Source organism: Vipera ursinii, assembly GCF_947247035.1.
Source record: "Vipera ursinii genome assembly, chromosome: 14".
Lineage (NCBI taxonomy): Eukaryota > Metazoa > Chordata > Lepidosauria > Squamata > Viperidae > Vipera > Vipera ursinii.
The window spans coordinates 6,999,035-7,024,959 of NC_139527.1; the positions used below are offsets into that span (position 1 = coordinate 6,999,035).

General features: G+C 46.7%; 1 protein-coding gene across 1 annotated transcript in view; it reads right to left on the minus strand.

Annotated features, from left to right (window-relative positions):
- The window catches only part of FBRSL1 (fibrosin like 1), a 504,421-nt gene that overhangs the window by 356,197 nt on the left and 122,299 nt on the right, over positions 1-25,925 (minus strand). Inside the window, 1 exon segment of the mRNA XM_083373413.1 lies at positions 22,017-22,217. Within this exon segment, the coding sequence (XP_083229539.1) occupies positions 22,017-22,217 (201 nt within the window).

Here is a 25,925-nt window from a genome sequence, read left to right on the forward strand (position 1 = left end):
AGTGGTCTAGCTACAACGTCTGGACCTTTTTCAACCAAGAAGCGCATGGCACATTCTGAAAAGCTCCACGGTCACCATTTCAAAGGGGGTTCCGTTTGCTCTCTCTCTCTCTCTCTCTCTCTCTCTCTCTCTCTCTCTCTCTCTCTCAAATGAGAAATTGTCAGGCGCAAACAAGCAAACCCAATATGTGTAATGTTCAAACCAGCTACCGTTCTATGCTCTATGCGTATTTTACAGGAATCTCCCCAGATTAGCATTGATGATGTTACCTAGTTGGGTCATGAAATGTCTGCAAGAAAACCACAAAGCTGAGAGAGCGCCAAGGACCCCACAGTCCTTCTCTTCCTCCTCCTCTTCCTTCCCCCCCTCCTGTCCGCAAACCCTACTTCCTTCAAGCACTGATGATGTTCTCTAGTTGGGTAATGAAATGTCTGCAAGGAAACCACCCAGCTCAGAGAGCACCAAGGACCCCACAGTCCTTCTCTTTCTCCTCCTATCTGCAAACCCCACATTCCCTTTTAGCACTGATCATATTCCCTAGTTGGGTCATGAAACGTCTGCAAGAAAACACCCAAGTTGAGAGAGCACCAAGGGCCTCACAGTCGTTGTCGTCCTCCTCCTCCTCTCCTTCTCTGCCACTCCACAAACCCTACTCCCTTCTAGCACCAATGATATTACCTAGGTGGATAATGAAACATCTACAAGAAAACAACCAGCCCTCATCTCTCCAAGCTGGCAGTCTGCATCTGGGCTGGACAAGTAGAGGTTCAAAGTCATTCCATGGGGGTCAGACCTTGCCCTCTTGTGCCTACATAAAGATTCCAGACTAACTCCCTGTTTGATGCCACCTCCTCCTGACCTGAGACCATTGCCCTCCACCAGAAATATGGGAGCAAACCAGTAAGGTCTTCTTAAAGGTAAAGGTAAAGGTTCCCCCGCACATGCGTGCTAGTCGTTTCCGACTCTAGGGGCCGGTGCTCATCTCCGTTTCAAAGCCGAAGAGCCAGCGCTTGTCCGAGGACGTCTCCGTGGTCATGTGGCCGGCATGACTAGATGCCAAAGGCGCACGGAACACTGTTACCTTCCCACCGTAGTGGTCCCTATTTTTCTACTTGCATTTTTACGTGCTTTCGAACTGCTAGGTTGGCAGAAGCTGGGACGAGTAACAGGCGCTCACTCTGTCACGTGGCACTCGGGATTCGACCCGCCACACTGCCGACCTTCTGATTGACAAGCTCAGCGTCCTAACCCACTGAGCCACCACGTCCCTTCAAGGTCTTCTTAGGCCTCGTTAAAACTATATATGTTGGTTTATAGGGTAACTCAATTCTCAAATGGGCTTTGCAATTATCCCACCCCCATCTCTGTAGACATCCTCCTACCCAGCATTCAAATCCCGCATTCCCAAGGAACATGCCAGGCGTATCAATGAACCTGCAGTTATGATGGGGAAATAGCCATGTTTGTTACGTCCAACTTTGCAATTCGTAATGCTGGCTTGGGGAGTGGGAGATGTCATCACCAAATTGCTCCCGCTTTTTTTCCCCACCTACTTGACAGCCCTTGACAGCTTGCAGGTGAAGGCGTTTTAGCTAAAAGGCCTGAAAATGGGGGGATTTGTCACGAGCCTCGACTAATTTGCCTCTTAGCTTTTGAGCTTGAACCTGGCCTGTAGTTCCAGAATCATTTACGGCAGCGTCGTTTTCAATGTGCTGCCTCGTAGCAAGATTTCTTTTTCCATCTACTTGTCTAATCAACTAATAGTTTTGTTGTTGTTGTTGTTTTTAAAGAAGAAGAAGAAGAAGAAGAAGAAGAAGAAGAAGAAGAAGGAGAAGGAGAAGGAGAAGGAGAAGGAGAAGGAGAAGGAGAAGGAGAAGGAGAAGGAGAAGGAGAAGGAGAAGGAGGAGGAGGAGGAGGAGGAGGAGGAGAAGGAGAAGGAGAAGGAGAAGGAGAAGAAGGAGAAGAAGGAGAAGAAGGAGAAGAAGGAGAAGAAGGAGAAGAAGAAGAAAAATCTGGGGCAACAAAAATGGTTTCTGCAGAATGAAATTTCACTGAATGAAATAATAAAGTAAAAAAAATTAAAAAAAATAAAGGAATGTTTGATTCTGAAATCATGTGTTACATACTCAAGAACCAAACATTTCACGCTTTTATTTTATTTTATTTTATTTTATTTTATTTTATTTTATTTTATTTTACTCACGGTTGAGGAAGCTAGGTATGTCTGGCTATTGAAGCCAAGGATTGGAAGAGACATGGTAACTTTCTTTCAGTATTTGAGGGGCTGTCAAAGTGAAGAGGGGATTGGCTTATTCTCCAAAGCATCTGAGGGCAGGACAAGAAGTAATGGCTGGAAGGTCATTAAAGAGAGAGAAATTTCCTGACAGTGAGAACAGTTAACCAGTGGAACGGCTTGCCTTCAGAAGTTGTGGGCTCTCCACCATGAAAGGTTTTTAAGAAGAGACGGGACAACCACCTGTCTGAAATGTTATAGGGTCTCCTGCTTGAGCAGGGGGTTGGACTAAATGACCTCCAAGGTCCCTTCCAACTCTGTTATTCTATTACACTGTGTACTCCTCTGTTCCTCCCTTCCACTTGTCTTTCCTTGATCATCTTCAGACCACAAGTTCCTTAGGGAGATGGAGTTTTCACTGATGTTCCGCTTTCTAACCACTCATCCCATACTCCACAACTCAGAAACCAGGTTCTAGCAATAGCTATAGCACCTAGACCTACATACCGCTGCATAATGCTTTACAGCTCTCTCCGAGTGATTTACAGAGGCAGCAGATTGTGCCCAACAATCGGAGTCCTCATCTTACGGTCCTCGGAAGGATGGAAGGCTGAGTCAACCTCGAGGTCAGGATCGAACTCCTGGCTGTGGGCAGTGAGCTATCCTGCAATGCTGCATTCTAGCCACTGTGGAGGGAGGGAGGGAGGGAGGGAGGGAGGGAGGAAGGAAGGAAGGAAGGAAGGAAGGAAGGAAGGAAGGAAGGAAGGAAGGAAGGAAGGAAGGAAGGAAGGAAAGCTGGGAGGGAGGGAGGGAGAGTGGGAGGAAGGAAGGAAGGAAAGCTGGGTGGGAGGGAGGGAGGAAGAGAGGAAGGAAGGAAGGAAGGAAGGAAGGAAGGAAGGAAGGAAGGAAGGAAGGGTCATAGGAATAGCCCTTAGACTTATATAACCCTGCACAGTGCTTTACAACCATCTCTGGGTGATTTAGAGTCAGCATATTGCGCCCAAAAATCTGGGTCCTCATCTTACAGACCTCGAGAGGATGGAAGGCTGAGTCAATGTTGAGCCCCCGCCAGGGTCAAACTCCTGGCTGTGGGCAGAGTCAGACTGCAATCCTGCCTTCTAACCCCTGTTCCACCAGGGCTTCTGGGATCTGGAGTGCTTATTCCTCTTTTCATTCCTTTTGTGTCTAAATCAACGGCATGCATTTATTTATACATCCCCTCCCGCCTCCTCCATTAAGAGTTATTCTTAGTTTTGCTCAGGGCATGTCATTAGTCAGAGGAGAGCAGTCCAGCTGTTTGGCCATCTGATCTGGTGAGGGCTATTCCTGCTGAGAGCCTCTGCCAATGAAGATGGCATCTTTCCCAAGATCTGAATTCGATGATGGCCCAAAATGAACTTGAGATACTCTGCACGGGAGTAGATGTTCTCCTCGTTGACTTTTTTTTTTCTTCCACATCGGGATCAATGTGAGGCCTGGCAATATGGCTGAAATGCCATCCTGAGCATTGGACAAGCTGATGGGACACATCTGAAAGGCTTTACTTCTTTGCAGTCAAGGCTTGGCTCCTGGTGATTGAATAAGGCAGGGGTCTTCAAACTTGGCCCTTTTATGACTCGTGGACATCAACTCCCAGAATTCCTCAGCCAGCGTGCCTGGCTGAGGAATTCTGGGAGTTGAAGTCCACGAGTCATAAAAGGGCCAAGTCTGAAGACCCCTGGCACAATGCCTTCTTTATATATATTTAAAGTTAAGATTTTTTTTTAAAAAAAAGGATTGTGCGTACTGCACTGTTTAAATCGATCTCTCCCAGGATGGCTGGGATTCCAGATTTCAGGGGGAGTTGGAAGGTGTTTTTGGGCTGATTCACAGCTGTCTGTCATTCTAAGGATGTATCTTTTGATGTCTTGGCAGCTCAGCTGCCTCCTGTTGAAAGGCATCATTTGAAGACACAGCCAAGCTGATGCAGAGCCCATCCTGATGTCTGCTCTCTGACAGCTGCCTCCCTCGTCATGTCAACGCTTGACACGGTGGCCAGCCACCGAGCGATGAACACTTTTGTTAAAATGGCTGGGGGAAAGGGGGAAAAAATAAAACAAAATAGCCCAATCTCGTTGAAAAGGTGAAACGGAGGAAGTGGAAGGGGGAGGGAAGGAGAAGGTGGATCCACAATTGTCTGCAAAGACATCCGACACCCGCTGTTGCTAAAATACCCAGAAGCGGAATCGCAGACCGTTCGGCAGCTCGAAAGCACAAATGTACAGGCAAGTCCTTGAACACCATCCCATTTAATGGCCGTGCAAAGTTAGAACAACACTGGGAAAAAGTGATTCACGACCGGTCCTTGCACTTACGACCACAGCAGCATCCCCACCGTCATGTGATCAAAACGTGGGCGCTTGGTAACGTCCCGGGGTCACATGATCGCCATTTGCAACCTTCACGTGATTGCCATTTGCAACCAGCTTCCAACAGGCAAAAGTGTCGCGGAACAATTAACATTCCGACCAGAGGTGGATGGACCGTGGTTCATTTGCATGGTGTATATCAAAGAAAAGAAAATCTGAGGCATATTCTACAGTAAAACTTTTAATGAGAAAAGAAAAGACCTAAACTGACTACATTCTCTCATCAGGCGGAAGAACAAAGTAAAGAAGTAACAGTGAGAAACAGTGAGTTTGTCCAGCATATCAGCAATTTGACCATGTGTAGACACATCAGGGGGGAGGAAGGGGAGAACTGGTTGTGCCTAACGACTGTGTGATTCACTTAACAACCACCTTGTTTAGCAATGGACATTGTTGTCATGAGTCAAGAATTACCTGTATCACAAAGTATGTTGTCTGTCTGTCTGTCTATCCTACCCTATTCTATCCTAACCTATCTATCTATCCATTCATCCATTCATCCATCCATCCATCCATCCATCCATCCATCCATCCATCCATCCATCCATCCATCCATCCATCTATCTATCTATCTATCTATCTATCTATCTATCTATCTATCTATCTATCTATCTATCTATCTATCTATCTCCCTCCCTGGCTCCTCATCTGTCTGTCTGTCTGTCTGTCTGTCTGTCTGTCCATCCATCTATCTATCCATCTATCTATCTGTCTGTCTGTCTACCCTATCTATCTAATCTCTCTCTCTCTCTCTCTCTCTCTCTCCACTCAGCTGCACTCAAAACCTATTTGTGGCTTCTCCAACGGTGTCCATGGAGACACTTTTAACATTCCTCCATCTTTCATTCCTTGAACTGCTTCGCTGTAATCTAATCACTCAGAGCCACCGTGGCTTGACAGAAGAGGCAAAAATGTCAGGCACGAACAACCAGGCCCACCCGTGTAGAATTCCAACTAGCTACTTTATTCTCCTCTGCCTATAATACAGGAATCTTCCTAGACTGGCAGCTTTTCCCTCGGGAAAGACCAGATAAGGCTGCTCTTAAGCATTCCTGGCTGGCGGAACTCTAGTGTTCATGTAATGAATCCAGGCTAATTCTTCCCTTGAGTCCTCCTCCCCACTGGGATGGTTGCTCTCCAACTTAACTCCAACCACATTGGCTTGCTTAAGAAACCACGATTTAGAAAACCTGAGGCTCCCCAAGGTGGGAAGCTCAGCTCCTGTCCTCCCTTTCTTCCTTTTGAAGAACTAGCCAGCTTTGGGGAAAGGAAAAGCCAATGACAAAGAGGAGTCTTCCAGGAGAAAAAACGAGGGGCAAAATGCCCAATCCTGCATGTGTGTCTTTCTGGCCAAACTTCTGGGCCCTGACAATCTTTTTAACCTTCAGGCTGGGTGCAAAGATGCTTTCCTGGCCTTCCAGCTCCAGAATAATTTGCCAAGACGACCTCATTGTTTGCTGGCCTCTTCACTCAATAAACAATCTCAGCCAGTAATATGGTCAAGGAAGAAGAGGGGGAGGAAATCAACCACGAGTTCTCTGAAGCTGTCTGGTGCTCCCAACCCGCCCCCCCCCCACATCTTATATTTCCAGGTCAGCAGACTAGTAATTTTAGGTCCTCGTGATAAAAATCAAGGGACGCAACATGCTCCTTTTCTCTCCATGTGGACAATGCTGAGCCTTTATTAGATTTGCTGCTACAAGGTGCCCGTAATACGTTCTCTAAATGGCAGCTCTCGGGTCAAACCTGCCTCTTGATCAATTTGCTGCAGGTCCCTGGTTGCTGCTGGTGTGGATTCTCCGAAGAGTATCTTTTAATCTCCCGGCGAGGCTGGAACAACTGACTGCCAGGGGTTGCGGGAAAAGGGGTGGCCATATGCTGCTCCCCCTTTTCTGCTGTTTCTCCACTGATGGTGCTACCTACTTTGGTTCGTGAAACGTCTGCAAGAAAACAGCCAAGAGAGCACCGAGGACCCCATAGTCGTCCTCCTCCTCCTCCTCCTCCTCCTCCTCCTCCTCCTCTCCACAAGCCCCACTCCCTTCTAGCACTGATGATGCTACCTACTTTGGTTCGTGAAACGTCTGCAAGAAAACAGCCAAGAGAGCACCAAGGACCCCATAGTCCTCCTCCTCCTCCTCCTCCTCCTCCTCCTCCTCCTCCTCCTCCTCTCCACAAGCCCCACTCCTTTCTAGCACTGATGATGCTACCTACTTTGGTTCGTGAAACGTCTGCAAGAAAACAGCCAAGAGAGCACCAAGGACCCCATAGTTCTCCTCCTCCTCCTCCTCCTCCTCCTCCTCCTCCTCCTCCTCCTCCTCCTCCTCTCCACAAGCCCCACTCCCTTCTAGCACTGATGATGCTACCTACTTTGGTTTGTGAAACGTCTGCAAGAAAACAGCCAAGAGAGCACCGACGACCCCATAGTCCTCCTCCTCCTCCTCCTCCTCTCCTCCTCCTCCTCCTCTCCACAAGCCCCACTCTCTTCTGTCACTGATTGTGTTCCCTAGTTGGGAAACCAAACCTCTGCAAGAAAACCACCAAGCTCAGAGAGCACCAAGGACCAACCCCCCCCTCCGGTGTTTCCTTTGGGCAAGTAAGGTGCTTGTTGGTGGCGTGCTTCAAGAGAACGTACGAACGCAACTTGGTGTTCGCCTAGAGCTCAGCGTTATTTTTTTCTCGGGAATAAAGTACTGAGAAGGGGGAGGGAAAAAAAATATCCCCTCAGTTGGCACTTCAGCCTGCTAAAAGCAGCTGCAGGCTGTGGAGACTTTTGCAGACTTGCCAAATCAGTACCAGGTGACCTTGGAGGGGGTGGTGGGACATCCTTGCTGTAATGGCAGAAGCATCTGGGGTCCTTTTGGGAGCTAAAGTTCAGAGCTGAACAGAAAGCAGAGTCGAGGAAAGGGCCAAGGAGAAAACAACAGTCACACCAAACTACTGGCAGGGCCAACAACTAGTCCTCGTTTAGCAAACCCTCTTGAGTTTATTTATTCACTGAAATGGTATGCGGGCCATCTTGCCAAACGCGATTCCAGACAGCTGACGGAGGCATAATTAAACTAGACCGTAAAACATTCAATCAATCAATAAAGGTAAAGGTTCCCCCGCACATGTGTGCTAGTCGTTTCCGACTCTAGGGACTGGTGCTCATCTCCGTTTCAAAGCCGAAGAGCCAGCGCTTGTCCGAGGACGTCTCCGTGGTCCTGTGGCCGGCATGACTAGACGCCAAAGGCGCACGGAACGCTGTTACCTTCCCACCATAGTGGTCCCTATTTTTCTACTTGCATTTTTATGTGCTTTTGAACTGCTAGGTTGGCAGAAGCTGGGACGAGTAACAGGCGTTCACTCGTGTTACGCCGCACTCGGGATTCGACCCGCCAAACTGCCGACCTTCTGATCGACAAGCTCAGCGTCCTAACCCACTGAGCCACCGCGTCCCTTCTCAATCAATCAATAGGGATCTTGAATTTAAAATCCAGTCAGGTGTTACAATGGGACGGAAAAACTGGTCCTCACACTTACAGCAGTTTAGTGACCGTTCGAAATGACAACCACCGGGAAAATAGCGACTTTGCAGCAGCGTCCTGCGATCACGTGATTTACATTCGGGCGCTCGACAGCCAGTTCGTGTTTACGACGGTTGCGGCGTCCCGGGGTGGCGTGCTCCCCTTTTGCAACCTTGTGACCAGCAAAGTCCACGGGGAAGCCAGATTCATTTAATGACCGTGGGACTAATTTAACAACGGCAGCGATTCGCTTAAGCAACGTGGCAAGGAAAAAAAATGGGGCAAAATGCACTTAACAAATTTCTGACTTAGCAACATAAATCCTGGTCATAAATTGAAGACTACCTAATATTTATTTTTATTTTATTTTTTAATTCCATTTATATCCCGCCCTTCTCCGAAGACTCAGGGCGGCTTACAAGCTTAGCAGTAGCCTTCATTCTATGTATATGCCTGCTTGTTAGGGCTTTCACACACCCCCAAGCGGCATTATTACAAAGTCAGCTTAATTGCCCCCAACAATCTGGGTCCTCCTTTTACCTACCTCGGAAGGATGGAAGGCTGAGTCAATCTTGAGCCTGGTGGGACTCGAACCTGCACTAATTGCAGGCAGCTGGTGTTACTTAAGGAGGCATCAGCCCACTGCTCCACCGAGGCTCATTTAGCTGTCGTTTAGATTATATTTTGGACTGAATGTTACCAAGCATCTCTGTAAGTGTGCAATGCTTTCTTTTCGTTTCTACAATTTATACTGATGATTTGCATCAGTTTATTAAGGTACCGATTTGATTTTGGGAAATGTTATTGCCAATGCTAGCCTTTGTATCTCTGGTTTCCATAAAAATGCATCAGACGCCAAACAGCCATTATGTCTATCTAGTCTAACCATCTAATTGAAACCTTTGACTTCTACTTCAACATGGGCAGCCTCTTACTTAGAAGCTGCTACAGACGGTGAATGTGTCTTTATTTCCCAGTATTTATACATCCAAAGATAACGGTTTCAATTTATTGCTTTCTCCCCAGGGGGAATGTTGCAGGACTCAAATCTTTACCAGCAAAGCCTGTGTGTAATCTAATTAACACAGTGTCTGCATTAATTAACCTTCTGTCTTGTTGACTTGTAAGACCACCGATTCGACATAGGTAATCTTCAGTCCAGCCGTCGACGTGGATTTCGGCCCCCCCCCCTCCTTTTTTTTCTTTCCGGTTTTTTTGGCGTGAAAATCTAGAACTTGAGAAAAGGCAAGATTGCTTCTCTGTTTTTAAAAAGTGGAATGGCCAGGTAAACGATTGCTGGTTTTAGCTATCCAGAAGTTCCCACAAAGATTGCAACATTACAATCAGGCCTTCTCCAAGCAGGTGAACAGGGAGAAAAGCTTCTGAACAGGTTTGAAAATGAATATTATGCAGGGGTTATTGATTGTAAGAAAATCTGGTTCTGCCTGATCTGTGGCTCCTATTTCCTGACAGACCTGGAAGGCCAAACCGTGGTTTCATATGGGTCAGCATCCTGAAAAGGGTGGGAGAGAGAGAGAGAGAGGTACTATTTAAATCAGGGGTGTCCAAACTTGGCAACTTTTAAGAGTTGTGGACTTCAACTCCCAGAATTCCCCCAGGTGAAATCCACAAGGCCTTAAACTCACCAAGGTTGATGGACACCCTTGATCTAGACCCGACCTTTAGTATTTCTGAGATCAAAGGATCTCCTTTAGGCCAGCTAAATCTTGCCACCAATTTAGGCTTAAAAGGTAAAGGTAAAGGTTCCCCCGCACATGCATGCTAGTCATTTCCGACTCTAGGGGCCGGTGCTCATCTCCGTTTCAAAGCCGAAGAGCCAGCGCTTGTCCAAGGACGTCTCCGTGGTCATGTGGCCGGCATGACTAGACGCCAAAGGCGCACGGAACGCTGTTACCTTCCCATCGGAGTGGTCCCTATTTTTCTACTTGCATTTTTACGTGCTTTCGAACTGCTAGGTTGGCAGAAGCTGGGACGAGTAACAGGTGCTCACTCTGTTACGCGGCACTCGGGATTCGAACCACCAAACTGCCGACCTTCTGATCAACAAGCTCAGCGTCCTAATCAACTGAGCCACCGCGTCCCTTAATTTAGGCTTACTAAGGGGTTATAGATACGAGACAAATACTTGCATCTCAAGAGTCAAAATGTTTGTCTAATTAATTGTCTGCCCTTCCAAAAATGTTCTTTATTCGGGCAAGGCTACGTCAACCGTCTGCCTCTTGCTTCTAGGATCTTGCCTTTCCCAGAAGAGGCCCTGCCTTGAAAGCGGCGTGTGTGTGTGTGTGTGTGTGTGTGTGTTTCACTTAACCAACAGCCCAGCTTCATAGCCTCCCTCGCTGCCCTGTAGTGACAAGAAACCTTGCTTGAAGCGCTAAAAGAAAACAAGAGTCCTTAAAAAAAGAGAAAAAGAAAGAGGCCTGAAGCTATTTTGAGATCAAGCGATGTGGTTACTCAAGCTGTGCGTATTCTCAACAGCTCGTGTAAAACCATCAATCAGGCAGAGGAATGAAAATTGGCTCCCTGAAGGATCACAGCACAGAAAAGGGTTTTTTTTGGGGGGGGAGGACCGGGGGGGGGGTCGAAGAGGGTGGGTGGGAGAGCAGACACAGGGGATCCAGTGTGTGTGCAAGGCAAGCGCGAACTGATAAATACCTGAAACCGGCTCCTGTTTTATAGGTAGTCCTCAACTTCAGAAGCATCTGTTTAGTGACTGTTGGAAGTTACAATGGCAATGGAAAAAAGAGACGTATTGATTAATCAGCATGGAGCTGGAAGGGACCTTGGGAGGTCTTCTAGTCCAGCCCCCTGCTCAAGCAGGAGACCCTATACCATTTCAGACAAGTGGCTGTCCAGTCGCTTCTTAAAAACCTCCAGTAATGGAGCGCCCACAATTTCTGGAGGCAAAGCTGTTCCACTGGTTAATTGTCCTCACTGTCAGGAAGTTTCTCCTTAGTTCCAGGTTGCTTCTCTCCCATCCGTTGTTTCTTCTCTTGTCTTCTGGTGCTTTGGAGAATAAGTTGACACCCACTGCCCCTTTCTTTGGGGCAGCCCCTTAAATATTGCAAGACTGCTATTTTTTTAATCCCATTTATATCCCACCCTTCTCCGAAGACTCAGGGCGGCTTACAAGCTTAGCAGTAGCCTTCATTCTATGTATATGCCTGCTTGTTAGGGCTTTCACACACCCCCAAGCGGCATTATTACAAAGTCAGCTTAATTGCCCCCAACAATCTGGGTCCTCATTTTACCTACCTCGGAAGGATGGAAGGCTGAGTCAACCTTGAGCCTGGTGGGACTCGAACCTGCACTCATTGCAGGCAGCTGGTGTTACTTAAGGAGGCATTAGCCCACTGCTCCACCAAGTATTGGGAAACCTTGATTAAATCACGGCTCTGCTATCATGTCCCTCCTAGTTCTTCTTTTCTCTAGACTGGCCATACTCCAATCCTGCAACCGTTCTTCGTATGTTTTTGTCTCCAGGTCTCTGATCATCCTAGCTGCTCTTCTCTGCACTTTTTTTCCAAAGTCTATAGCATATGGGGCCATACATTTATATGTACGTGTCAGTTGCCAAGCCTCTGAATTTTGATCGCGTGGCCATGGGAACGCTGCAACGGTCCTAAGTGTGAAAGACCATCCAGTGCTGTGATCACTTTGAGCAGTCACTACAATGAAAGGTCGTGAATCAAGGACTGCCTTGTATATCAGATGGGTAGAATCCACCTTTGCAGTGTTGATTTGAATGTGGACCCAAGAAACATTTTCTGGGAAGGGGATTCCATCTCCAGAAACTGCAAAAGTGGCTCTGGCAAAGCGCAAGAGTTGAGCCGTGCAGCGGAGGCAAAAAAAAAAACCAACCACAGTCTTTTAGTGGCGAATGAATTAAGCCCGCTCTCTGCCTGGCAGAATATAAGTGAAAAATAAAATAAAATGAAGGCCCAGAAAGCAGAAGGATCAAACGAGAGGGAGGAGGGAGGAAGGGGGGGGGGAAAGAAAGAAATTTCAAACTATTATTCTCTCTACCCCTAAACACTATCATTATTTTTAATCCCATCCCATAATTTGTGGTTGCAGTTGACATAGTGCTTCTGAATGCTTGAGGTTAATCATACTGCCAGAGAACAGAGTCCCGGCTTGTTTTCAATAGTTTTCTGTCCTCAAAACAGCATTTCCAATGATTTCTGCTCCTTAATGTACAGCAAGACAGTAATTCCATGTTCTGGTTCCTTAAAGTTCACCAAGAAGCAGAAGAGAGCTCTTTATGATTTATCTCTTTCATTTTTTTTGCTTGGCTGACTTGTCCAAGCATCACAAGGTGCTGGATTCAATCAAAATTGCATCTGGTTCGGCCCCTACGTCCAAATGTGGTTTTTTGAACTCTACGCAGACTTTGAACCGGGCAATATGAAGTTAACCTGCAGGGCAAAAGCAATTGACTTTGTATAAAGACCACATAAGAGCTTTGGATTCCAAGTTTTAGCTTGGCAATCCATCTTGTTAGATGCCTGTAAGTCAAGGCTTGTTCCCCGACAACCTGCCAATCTTCTTACAAGGCAGAGGCTATCTCCAATTTTTTAAAAACAACAACAACGCCATGTGCCACTGAAGTCTTGAGCCATGGAGGTCACGCATATTTTTCCCAACCGTTTCGATGCAAGCGAAAATGTTGAACATCACAAACATCAGAAGACGTGATGGGACTTAACTGGACAAGACATAGGCAGAATTCACCAGAGTTTTGTCTGGGAAACTGTGAGGATCCTACACCAAACCAAGTCCCAAAATGCTAGAGAATTCCTGGAAAAGTCTGGCAGTCAGACAAATCTGCCCTTAACGGTCACATAGAGATAAACAACCTCTACATCCCATTCAAAAGACACAATCGAACAGCCCAAGGGGGAAACAAACAGACAAAGAAAACAGCTTCTCATCAGCAATCAACCATCCAGCTAAGCAAAAATTAAGACCAAGATTTATACTAAATCAACAGTGAAGCAATAAACAATACCCCAATCAAGGAACTACCAACACAGACAAACAATCGAACAGCAAACAACAGTCTGGTCAAGGACCCACCAAAAATTAGACTCACCTCGAAGTGAGATAGGTGACAAACAAATCTAATAAATAAAAACCCTTCCACCGCCACTGACAGGGCAACCCAGTTGTATATAGGCAGAGAGCAAAGCCCACTCCCTTCTAGCTGAAGATGTTTATTTTTTATTTATTTATTTTATTTCCATTTATATCCCGCCCTTCTCTGAAGACTCAGGGCGGCTTACAAGCTTAGCAGTAGCCTTCATTCTATGTATATGCCTGCTTATTAGGGCTTTCATACACCCCCCAAGCGGCATTATTACAAAGTCAGCTTATTTGCCCGCAACAATCTGGGTCCTCATTTTACCTACCTGGGAAGGATGGAAGGCTGAGTCAACCTTGAGCCTGGTGGGACTCGAACCTGCACTCATTGCCTAGCTGGGTCATGAAACGTCTACAAGAAAGCCACCAAGCTGAGAGGGCACCAAGGACCCCCAGTAGCCGTCATTCTGCTCCTGCTCCTCCTCTTCCTCCACCGCTACCACCATCACCTCCACTCTCTCCTAGCACTGATGATGTTCCCTAATTGGGTAATGAAATGTCTGTAAGAAAACAACTGAGTCTAGAGAGGACCAGGGACCCCACAATTCAAGCCTGAGCTACAGACTTTCTCTTTTTTTGCTCCACACTTGCACATCCAAGACTTAGAAGAAATAGCAGCTGATGGAAGATGTGCTTTTCTAACACACTGAGATGAGGACTAGATGTTTCCAGCCAGCTGCCCTAGAGAGGTCCACCGTTAAAAGTAGACAACAGCAATGGGGATGGAGCAATATTCTTGCTTGTAGCTATGTATTCAATTACTGTTAATAACTACTGGCTGTTGGGAAGTTTGTAAAGCTGCGTTGCAGGTCCTACACAACTGCCCAATTAAGATGCGTTGCCAGCAGCTCCTTGCCAAGATCCAAAGGGAAGGGCTGCTCTGGAGAAAGTTCCCCACTTTCTAATGAGCCAAAAAGCTGTTTATTGAGGGGATTATGAATAAGGTCCTCTGTTTATTAGCAAACCTCTCTTGACCGGGACAGAAAGAGAAGTTTAGCATTTTCTCCACCAAACAATTAGGCTTTGTTCGATCTTAAAACTGTTTTATTATTATTATTATTATTATTATTATTATTATTATTATTATTATTATTATTATTATTATTATTATTATTATTGCCTTGGTGGAGCAGTGGGCTAATGCCTCCTTAAGTAACACCAGCTGCCTGCAATGAGTGCAGGTTCGCGTCCCACCAGGCTCAAGGTTGACTCAGCCTTCCATCCTTCCGAGGTAGGTAAAATGAGGACCCAGATTGTTGGGGGCAATAAGCTGACTTTGTAATAATGCCGCTTGGGGTGTGTGTGTGAAAGCCCTAATCAGCAGGCATATACATAGAATGAAGGCTACTGCTAAGCTTGTAAGCCGCCCTGAGTCTTCGGAGAAGGGCGGGATATAAATGGAATAAAAATAAAAATAAAATAAAAAATTATTATTATTATTATTATAGAACTTTTATTCATAAAACATGAAACTCAGTCAACTGAACACTCAAATTGACTGGCGCTGATGGTTGACACGGGTTGCTGCCAGCATCCTGGGTATCAACCAGGTATCTCCTTAAATATTAACCAGGTATCTCATTATTATTATTATTATTATTATTATTATTATACAACTTTTATTCATAAAACATGAAACTCAGTCAACTGAACACTCAAATTGACCGGCGCTGATGGTTGACACAGGTTGCTGCCAGCATCCTAGGTATCAACCAGGTACCTCCTTAAAATGTAAGATGTTCTGAGTAGCGCAGTAGCTTTGCTGCAGTTATTGCAGGAAGCTGCAATTTCTTGATGCGTTTTGCAAAGTTTTTGGACATAGTTCCCAGTGCCCCGATGACAATGGGTATCACTGTTACATGTTTCTATTATTATTATTATTATTATTATTATTATTATTATTATTATTATTATTATTATTATTATTATTATTGCGCTTCCTTATTATCTGAGGTGAACGTGACACACGGTTCGGACCAAACTAACAACAACAATTAAAAAAAAACACCGCCCTTTTGCAAGGAAAGAAAATATTTCCTGTACAGCCCCGGAGATGGCCATTAAACAAACAAAAAGAGAGCAAGAGGAAGAAGTGCTAAAACTGAGCCTGCCAATTAAATCTAAGAGGAGACCAAGAGAGAGAGAGAGAGAGAGAGAGTCAGCGATACAATTACAGCTTTCTGTAAATTACTTTGTGTAATTAAATCTGCTTCCCTAAATTGCAAACCATTTAGCTCTTCTTTTATAACAATGTAAGCAATGACCATCAGCAACCTTTTTATGAGAGCCGGGTGCCATAAAAGTAGTTAAACAACATCCACGTCGCCTGCCTCTTCTCTTCAAAAGCAGACACGGGAACCGGGGTTGGTTGGTCGGTTTGTTTACTTAGCTCTCCAAAGCTCCTATCTCCGGTTTGTTTTTTTCGTTTCTCCGAACTCTGTGCTCCGGGACTAGACATTCCCAAGGCCCCAGGCATGTTGAAGAGGTTTTTACTTAAAAAAGCTTCCCAGGCATGGTTTTCGTGAGCCGGTTTAGTAAGAGAACCTACAGCGAGCAGGCAATGGAATTAGATGACCTCTAAGGCCCCTTACAGCACAGGTAGTCCTCGACTTACTACCACAATTGAGCCACACATTGCTAAGTGAAACATCTGTTAAGCGAGTTTGCCCCTTTTTACCACCTGGCTTGCCACAGTTCTTAAGTGAATCGCCGGAGCTGTTAACATTGGTCACGCGGTTGGTTGTTCGGGGACTCTGGGCTTCCCCCACAGACGTTGCTTGCCAGAAGGTCGCAAAAGGGGATCACGTGATCCCAGGATGCCGTGAACGTCGTGTGAGTCAGCTGCCAAGTATTTGAATTTTGATCATGTGACCATGGGGATGCTCCTACGGTTGTTAAGCGTGAAAACTGGTGATAAGTCCCTTTTTTTCAGGGCCGTTGTAACTTGGAACAGACACAAAATGAACGACTGTAAGTCAGAGACTATCTGTATATACATCCTATAATTAAGGACGTGTCTGTGCTAAGGGACGCGGTGGCTCAGTGGGTTAGGACACTGAGCTTGTCGATCAGAAGGTCGGCAGTTTGGCGGGTCGAATCCCGAGTGCCGCGTAACAGAGTGAGCGCCTGTTACTCGTCCCAGCTTCTGCCAACCTAGCAGTTCGAAAGCACGTAAAAATGCAAGTAGAAAAATAGGGATCACTCTAGTGGGAAGGTAACAGCGTTCCGTGCGCCTTTGGCGTCTAGTCATGCCGGCCACATGACCACAGAGACGTCCTCGGACAAGCGCTGGCTCTTCGGCTTTGAAACGGAGATGAGCACCGGCCCCTAGAGTCGGAAACGACTAGCATGCATGTGTGGGGGAACCTTTACCTTTTTATGCTTAGAAAAAAGAATTAATATGATGCTTTCTTCTCTCAAACCTGAAGGTCTGATTGCCTTCAGAAGCTGTGGGTGCTCCATCACTGGAGGTTTTTAAGAAGAGACTGGACAGCCCCTTGTCTGAAATGGTCTAGGGTCTCCTGCTGGAGCAGGGGGCTGGACTAGAAGACCTCCAAAGTCCCTTCCAGCTCTATTCTAATTGTTTGTTTGATTGACTGATTGCGCTGGACCAGGGCTTCTCAGTCTTGGCTGCTTGAAGATATGCAGACTTCAATTCCCAGAATTCCCCAGCCAGTCCCATCATCAAGTGCCCATCAAGACTGAGAAACACCGCATTAGGCTAAGCCAAGATAAGTAACAAGCTGTGTGTATCCTGCCGTTTGGGTGGAGAGCCCGTCTTTCTATTGGACTGAATTGGAGCTACTTTTAAGTGCCTTCAAGTCAGTTTGGGGCTCCTGACGATGGCCTGGAGAAGACCCCACAGTTTTCTCGGCATGGTTTTTTGGACGTCGGTTGCCATGCCTGCTTCCCAGGTCTGAGAGGAAGGGACTGGCCCAAGGTCAGTTGGGAACAGAGGATAAGGTCACCCAGTTGCTAGCCTGATGGCTTATCCGCCACAATAGACTGGTTCTCCAGACTGCCTGGACAAGTTTCTCTACTTTTCTTGGCAAGATTTCAGAAATGGTTTGTCACTGCCCGTTTCCTCCTAAGACTGAAAGAGAGGAACTGGCCCAAGGTCAGCAACTTTGCTTTGTGCCCAAAGCACGACTAGAAAATCAGGTCCTCCTGACTTCTAGTCCAGTGGCTTTAATCACCACATCAAGCTGGATTCTTATTTTGGTGCCTTCGAGACGAGTTTTGGAACCATGTGATCAAATGGAGAAGTTCACACGGTTCCCCTGGCAACAGTTTCGGAAGCGGTTTGCCCTAGTCTTCTTCTTCCTAGGGCTGAGAAAGAGGGATTGGCCCAAGGTCACCTGGCTGGTTTCGCGTCTAGAGTGGAACTCAAATTCCAGGTCTCCCCATCTCTGAGTTACGGCCACTTTTAAATATGGCTCTTCCTCATACTGGTACCCTCAGCCTTTGACAATAACAGTGTTGAAAGGGACCTTGGTGGTCTTCTAGTCCAACCCCCTGCTCAAGCAGGAGACCCTAGACCAGGGGTAGGCAACCTCGGCTCTTTTATGACTCGTGGACTTCAACTCCCAGAATTCCTGAGCCAGCATGGCTCACCTTGGAAACTTCTCCCTTTCCCCTCAGCATGACTGGCTCAGGAATTCTGGGAGTTGAAGTCCACGAGTCATAAAAGAGCCTAGGCTGCTTTATGAGTCGTGGACTTCAACTCCCAGAATTCCTGAGCCAGCATGGCTCAGCTTGGAAACTCTCCCTTTCCCCTCAGCATGACTGGCTCAGGAATTCTGGGAGTTGAAGTCCAGGAATCGTGAAAAAGTCAAGGTTGCCTACCCCTGCCCTAGACCATTTCAGACAAATGGCTGTCCAGTCTCTTCTTAAAAACCTCCAGGAATGGAGCACCTACAACTTCTGGAGGCAAGTCGTTCCACCGGTTAATTGTTTTTGCTGTCAGGAAATTTCTCCTTCGTTCCAGGTTGCTTCCCTCCTTGATTAGTTTCCATCCCTTGCTTCTTGTCCTGCCTTCAGGTGCTTTGAAGAATACACCCTCTTCTTTGTGGCAGCCCCCACAATGTTAAAACCCTGCTATCACCTTACCCCTTAATCCTTCTTTTCATCAAGTTAGAAAGGTAAAAGGTAAAGGTTCCCCCGCACATGCGTGCTAGTCATTTCTGACTCTAGGGGCCGGTGCTCATCTCCGTTTCAAAGCCGAAAAGCCAGCGCTTGTCCGAGGACGTCTCCGTGGTCATGTGGCCGGCATGACTAGACGCCAAAGGCGCACGGAACGCTGTTACCTTCCCACCGGAGTGGTCCCTATTTTTCTACTTGTATTTTTTACGTGCTTTCGAACTGCTAGGTTGGCAGAAGCTGGGACGAGTAGCAGGCGCTCACTCTGTTACGCGGCACTCGGGATTCGACCTGCCAAACTGCCGACCTTCTGATCGACAAGCTCAGCGTCCTAACCCACTGAGCCACCACGTCATCAAGTTAGACATGCCCAATTCCTGCACCCGTTCTTCGTATGTTTTAGCCTCCAATCCCCTTATCAGAATAAGGCCCAGAAGCATGAATTTCAGCAAATGTCGTCCCAACCCTTCCAGCCTTGGAATGCCTTGAGTCCAGGAAGGCTGGTCAAAATTTTGAAATCCCTCCACCTTGCAGGCAGGCGGTGAAAATATTTAGCGAGCCAAATGCGACTCGGTTCTCTTTTCTGTTGTTGCTTTTTTTTTTTTTGCTCTCTCTCTCCCCTGGGTGCTGTGTGTTTGTGTGTGTGTGTGTGTGTGTGTGTGTGTGTGTGTGTGTGTGTGTGTGGGCAGGATGAGATGGATTAGCGCCGCCGAGCAAGCTGTGTTAAAATAATAGGTCTTCCTTTTTACTCGGTGGCCCCCTTCTGCCATCCTCGTGGCTGCTGTCACCCCATGCCCAGTGATTCCCCTGCACTTTGCATGCGGCGTTCAGCATCCAAATGCCTAACCAGGGCTTAAAGCAGATTTTTAAATTAGTTCCTGACAGTGCAAACAGATTGCTATGGATTGAAATGAGCCTTATTTTGCTTCTTCTAGATGAGCAGCCCTAATGACTAAATACTGTATTGCCCATTTCGGCACTTGGTGCCGGGACTCCCCGGTGAGTTTCTTTGGCAGCTGTGAGTTTTCCACACTGGCAGATTACTAGGAGAAGGTGGAAGCGGGCCATCTGTGGCTCCCCAATCCGTGGCAGCTCTCGGGCAGAGCTGAAGGCAGAACAAGGCAAGGAGGCAGGAGGCAGCCACATTTGTTGTGTTGCCAAGAAAACAACGGGGTCCCGAGTGTGGAAATGGACGTGGAGTCACGAGGGAGCCAGTTTGACCTGAAGAGGCTTCATCTTATAAAGCTCCCTCCCTCCTTCCTTCCTTCCTTCCTTCCTTCCTTCCTTCCTTCCTTCCCTCCCTCCTTCCTTCCTCCCTCCCTCTTTCCTTTCTTCTTTCTTCCCTACCTTCTCTCTTCTTCTTTCCTACCTGCCTGCCTGTTTTTGCATGCTTTGTAAAAACAAAATAGAAAAATATAAAAACTAAAGAACTCTCTCTCACACACACGTATCTTTCTCTTCTCTTTCTTTCTCTCATCTCTCTCTCTCTTGTGTCTATCTCTCCTGTCTCTCATACTCTCTCACTCCTTCTCTCTCTCTCTCTCTCTCTCTCTCTCTCTCTCTCTCTCTCTCTCTCTCCTGTCTCCCTGTCTTCTCCCGCCTCTCTCTCTCTCTCTCCTCTCTCTCTCTGTCTGTCTGTCTGTCTCTCTCTCTCTCTCTCTCTCCTACATTGGAAAGATGCTAGAGGCAAGATGACAAACCCTGGTTAGGCTGCCAACCTTCTTGCATCAGCGAGGTGGGAGAGAGATAAATGAAGGGGGTGGGGGGGGAAGGAGGAGCTGTGCAACTGAGCGTCATTGCCAGGGATCTGTTCCTTTGCCTCGCCACCAAAATCCTGCCAAACTACGTCCCTCTGGGTAATCTCACCCACTCGCAAAGACGATGGGAATTTAAGGCCGGCTTTTTCTGCCGGCCTCTGACCAGGATAAGCCGCCTTGGCTGGCTGCAGAAGCGGTGCCGTGTCCCTGGAATTCTTGTGCTCAGGAGCATCAGGTTGCCCTGTCAGACCATCCCAGATGACTGGCTCGGAGTGATAAATGGCAAACAACGTCACACAAGCCACACCTCTCTCTTTCTCTTCACCTTGCACCAACATGCCAGTGCAAGCAAAGGCCGATGGAGCTCGGATGGGGCAGGCTTGACTATGAGCAGTTACAGACACATCACCAAGTTTTGAATGCATTGTGGGGTGGGGTGGGGAGAGAAAGGGTTAGGACTGGTTGTATGGGAGCATCACAGCCGCCTTCTACTCTATTTGCAGAAGAAGCAGTTCAACAGATGACCTGTAAGCTTGTCGATGTGCAAAGCCTTCCTGTCCCAGATTTGGCAAGGAAAATCAAGGGGAGGAACTGTGCGTATGTGCGTTTCCCCCCCCCCCGAGATGCTCAATTTTCAGAGGGTACCTCTAAATTTTAAAAGCAGGAGGGAGTAGGTTGAAGGGAAGCCTCTCAAGTCTCATTCTGCCCCCCCCCCCGTTATGAACTTTGGTTGTTCCCAAGCAACTTGCGGCACTAATACCCCCAAGAACATCATACCTTGTGTGCAGCTTGCAAGATTGTGAGTTTCATAAACAACAATTGTATCAAGGTTGGCAAAGGAGAATATGATTGGGAGAAGAGAAAACCAAGCAAAGCTACCATGGGGATTATAGAATTATAGAAACTCATTGTTACTGACTGTTTTTTAAATAAAACCCAGACAGCATGCTGTTTACCAACTATTAAGGGGTTATGTTAAAAATTAAAAATTAATCATATATATATATATATATATATATATATATATATATATATATATATATATATATATATATATATATATATATATCCGAAGCAATTTGGTACACAAGGATCTTAAGACCTGTTGTTGCCATGGAACAAAAGAATAGCATCTTGGGGGATTCCAAATTTGGGTGTTTCGAAGCCACCTACACTCGCCAGAAGCTTCACTCAGGGAAGATCCACTATCCATGATACACAATCCAAGAAGTTTCCACTAGAGTCCGGCACGTTCAACCACTGGTTGGCATCCCCGTGGTAACGTTTCTCTGGCCATATTTTGCATAAGCAAAACTTTTGCTTAACCATCTTCCTCCACACATCAATGTATCCTCCACAGCGTCTCTTGCATACAGGTAGTCCTCGACTTACGACTGCAACTGAGCATGGAATTACGGTTGTAAGTCATTAAGCGGATCGTCAATACTGAGCTGGCTGCCTAAGTGCCCAAAATATGGTCACATGACATGGGAGAAGTGGACATCAGAACTCCAAATCCAGGTCATAAATACCGTTTTTTTTGGGGGGTGGTGGTGGTTCCTATCATAACTTTAAAAGGTTGCTAGGCAACTGGTTGAAAGTCAAAGACTACCTGTATATAATATCTGTGTGGACTTCAACTCCCAGAATTCCCCAGCCAGCATGTCCGGCTGGGGAATTCTGGGAGTTGAAGTCCATATAGCTTAAAGTTGCCAAGCTTGGGAAAAACTGATCTAATCTAATCGAAGCCAAACAAATCTTCCCAAAGGACGCCTTCGTGACTAAAGATAAGACAGCAGTCTTTCCATCCTACCTGTTTCCGGACCTTCAGTGGAAATTTCTTTTTCACTCTCTCTTTCCCTCGATCCGTTTCTCTCCCCGAACTGCCGGCATCGTTACTGTGCCCGTTTTCGCTCGGTTCGGCTGAGACACAATGTTCACTTTCCCGAAGTTTCTTCCCTGGCTGTCTCTCCCATTTTTCTTTTCTCTCCTGAGGCTTCAATGACATGTCCTTCTGCAGAAGAGGCAAAATCAGAAAAGGGATTTTAAGAATGTATATATGTATGTGTGTGTGTATATATATATATATATATGTATATAAAGGGACACGGTGGCTCAGTGGGCTAGGACGCTGAGCTTGTCGATCAGAAGGTCGGCAGTTTGGCAGGTCGAATCCCGAGTGCCGCGTAGCAGAGTGAGCGCCTGTTACTCGTCCCAGCTTCTGCCAACCTAGCAGTTTGAAAGCACGTAAAAATGCAAGTAGAAAAATAGGGACCGCTACGGTGGGAAGGTAACAGCGTTCCGTGCGCCTTTGGCGTCTAGTCATGCTGGCCACATGACCACGGAGACATCCTCGGACAAGTGCTGGCTCTTCGGCTTTGAAACGGAGATGAGCACCGGCCCCTAGAGTCAGAAACAATTAGCACCATATATATGGTAAAGGTAAAGGTAAATATATATATTTACCCATTCGCCCAAGAGCCAAAAACATTAAGGAGTTCCGTGCAAGTGAGGAAGTGAGCTGGTTGGCAAAGATTTAACAGAGTAACAGTTGGCCTTAGAGGTCTTCTAGTCCAATCCCCTGCTCAGGCAGGAAACCCGATACCATTTCAGACAAATGGCTGTCCAGTCCAGATGGTTGATTACTAAATCTTTCTCCATTAAAAGGAGGACTAGGGGAGACATGATAGCAGTGTTCCAACATTTGAAGGGCTCCTACAAAGAGGAAGGGGTCAAACTATTCTCCAAAGCACCAAAAGGCAAGAGAAGAAACAATGGATGGAAACTAACCAAGGAGAGAAGCAACCTGGAACTAAGGAGAAATTTCCTGAGAGAAAAATTAATCAGTGGAACAAGTTGTGGGTGCTGCATCACTGGAGGCTTTCAAAAAGAGACTGGACAACTATTGGTCTGAAATGGTATAGGGTCTCCTGCTTGAGCAGAAGGCTGAAGGCCTCCAAGGTCCCTTCCAACTCATTCTTTGTTCTAAGTTCCCAGGATATTTATTGCATGTTTATAGTCTACTTCTCTATGAGAAGAAGGAGGCTCATACAGTGACTGTGAACCCTCTCTTGAATCGTGGATGACTTTTCATGGCTACATGGATCAATGTCCTTCAAATCCCCAGATGGCCATCGCTTAGAACAGGAGTGTCAAACTCAATTTCACTGAGGGCCGCATCAGCATTGCGGTTGCCCTCAAGGGGGAGGGTGGGTGTGGCCTGGGTGGGCGTGGCCTACTGGGTGGGTGTGGCTAGAGTGCGTATGGCCTACTGGGTGGGCATGGCCAACTCTACATCGTTCGCATCAAGGGGGCCTATGGGGGCCTGGGCAGGAGTGGGACAGATCGGAGGGTCTCTGGCAGGAGGAGGGTCTCTGGGCCAGGGCCAAGGCAGTGGGGGCCGTTCCTTCACTGTTTCCAGGATGGCTTCGCGGGCCGCATGAAACCACTTCGCGGGCCGGATCCGGCCCCCGGGCCTTGTGTTTGACATGTCTGGCTTAGAAGAAGGAAAGTCTTGTTCCTGCTGTTCTAGATCTAGAGGACAAGAAACAATGGCCGAATCGCTTTCCTTCACAAGGCAGCAGATTGTAGCTCAGAGGTGCTTCTAAGCTTCTTGACCAATAAAGCCAATTTTCTGAAGGACAGTAGCCTTCTCTGCCTTGGGATCTTCAGACAGAAGTTGGAGAACTTTCTGCCTGAAACGTTTCAGCTCTAGACTGCTTGGTATAAGAAGGCAAAGGAATTAGATGGGCAATAGGGACTTTTCCTATCTTTCTGTTGTCTTGGTAATATGCAATGGTGTCACTCAAGGAGGGATTTCCCACTCCCTCCACAGTGCAACGGAGGTTGGACAAATGGGAAGGGGTACAAAATAGAAGCAAATTGTCAGGCACAAGCAAACAGTGCCACTTGTAAATCGCTAAAGTCAGCAACTTTATTGCTTTCCACCTATATTACAAGAATCTGCCCAGATGCCTGACTTCCCGTGGGAATAACCAGAGAAGAAGGCTTCATGGATCGTGGGGGAAGTCAAGCTTATGTAGCCTACAGCTATGCAAGGACTGTTAAGACAGGCCCTCGCTTGACACCTTCCCCCTCCCAGCCTAGCTGGCAGTTTCCCAACACAAACACAGTATGCTTCTTTTTCCTCCACCCTAAATTTAGCTCCTGGAGAAATCGATGTTCTTCTGTGCTCAGAGGTGGTCAATCAGGAGGAGAAAAACATATGGATGGGGATTACCGTATTATGGAAATGGCCCTTCTATTTAGGATTTCACCCTGGTGTACAACCTCACGCAAAACGCTAGATTAGACTGGTATACATTATGATCTTTTAGCAATTTTTTTTTGGGTCAATCTAACCCCCTTTTGACTATTTTTTTTTAAATCTCTGAGAGTTTTTTCAAACACCGACCAGCAGTTCCTCTTTGGAAGTGATCAGAAGTGACTGTGAGATGTGTTGCATGATCTGTAACCCTTTTTTTTCCCACCATCCTTACAGCACTCTCGTCGCAATTCAGGCCTACGTCTCTTTGAATTTAACACAGTCGCTTGTCTGCCATTCTAAATTTAGTCTGTTTGTTTGTTTTACTTCCATTCAGTGAGGTGCGATTCTTAAAGAGACCGCCTGCCGGACAAATCCCTGCCGTTTTCTTTGGTTATTCCCCTCGGAAAGTTACACACGCAACACTCGCACCAAAATCATACGCCGGATACAACACCAGTTTTCTTATCTATAAAACAGGAGAAATGCTTTTGAGCCGTAACAGCCTCTCCTAGGGAGAAGATAACAACAGCAGAAAGTATAAAACGCTGCAGGCATTTATGATTATTATTTTTAATAAAATAAAATCAGTGCGTTATACGTTCAGCGACGCCTTTTCAACTTGGTCACCACAGCGATATCTCTATTCAGCCTCTGCACACACTGGAGGAGGCAAACTGAAAGCCAGCTGTCTTGGCCCTGCACGAGTTGGCCTGTGCAAACCGAAACCCAGAGCTGAATAAATGCCCCCTTGGCTGCACTAGCCTGTGTTTCTCTCCCATTCTTCCCCTCATTTTAAGTAGCAGATTATTGTATGTGGAGAAAGCTGCGTTGGATCAACACCAGAGGGCTGGTTAATTTCCTTTGTGCAGCAAAGCTGTATTTCCTCTATGTAAATCAGTGACATTTGATTTTCTTGCAAGCTGCTAATTTGCTCCAAAGCCAATATAAAACATCTGTCCTCACAGTGACGTGATTGCCTTAAAGAAAAGGAAAAAAAAAGGAAGAAAAAGACAGCCCCATCTGAGCAAAAACGTGGAAACTACCATTGGAGCAAAAAAAGGGTAAGGCCACACACTTGGGAGCAACGGGCTTGAGGAGCGTTGAAACTACCTTACGAAGTAGCCCAGGGTGGTGGGTGGCTAGGGAGTCTGAACAGAGGGACCCAGACCCAAATCACATCTGGAATGACATCTGCTGTGAGGTCCCCAGATGTGCAGGAGAGGCTCTTCTGAAGAGCCCTTGTGCTGTCAATTCAAGGGTGGGACTTCTCCTGGGTGGCCTTCAACTGTGGGAGACACTTTTCAAGAAGGTGTGTTTGGTCCTTCTAATCAAGACGGAAGAAATTTTCTCTGCCTGTCTTGTCTGTTTCTATCTATCCACCCACCCATTTCCATCCATCCATCCATCCAGATCTATTTCATTTTACCTAATCTAATCTAATCTAGTCTGGTGTAT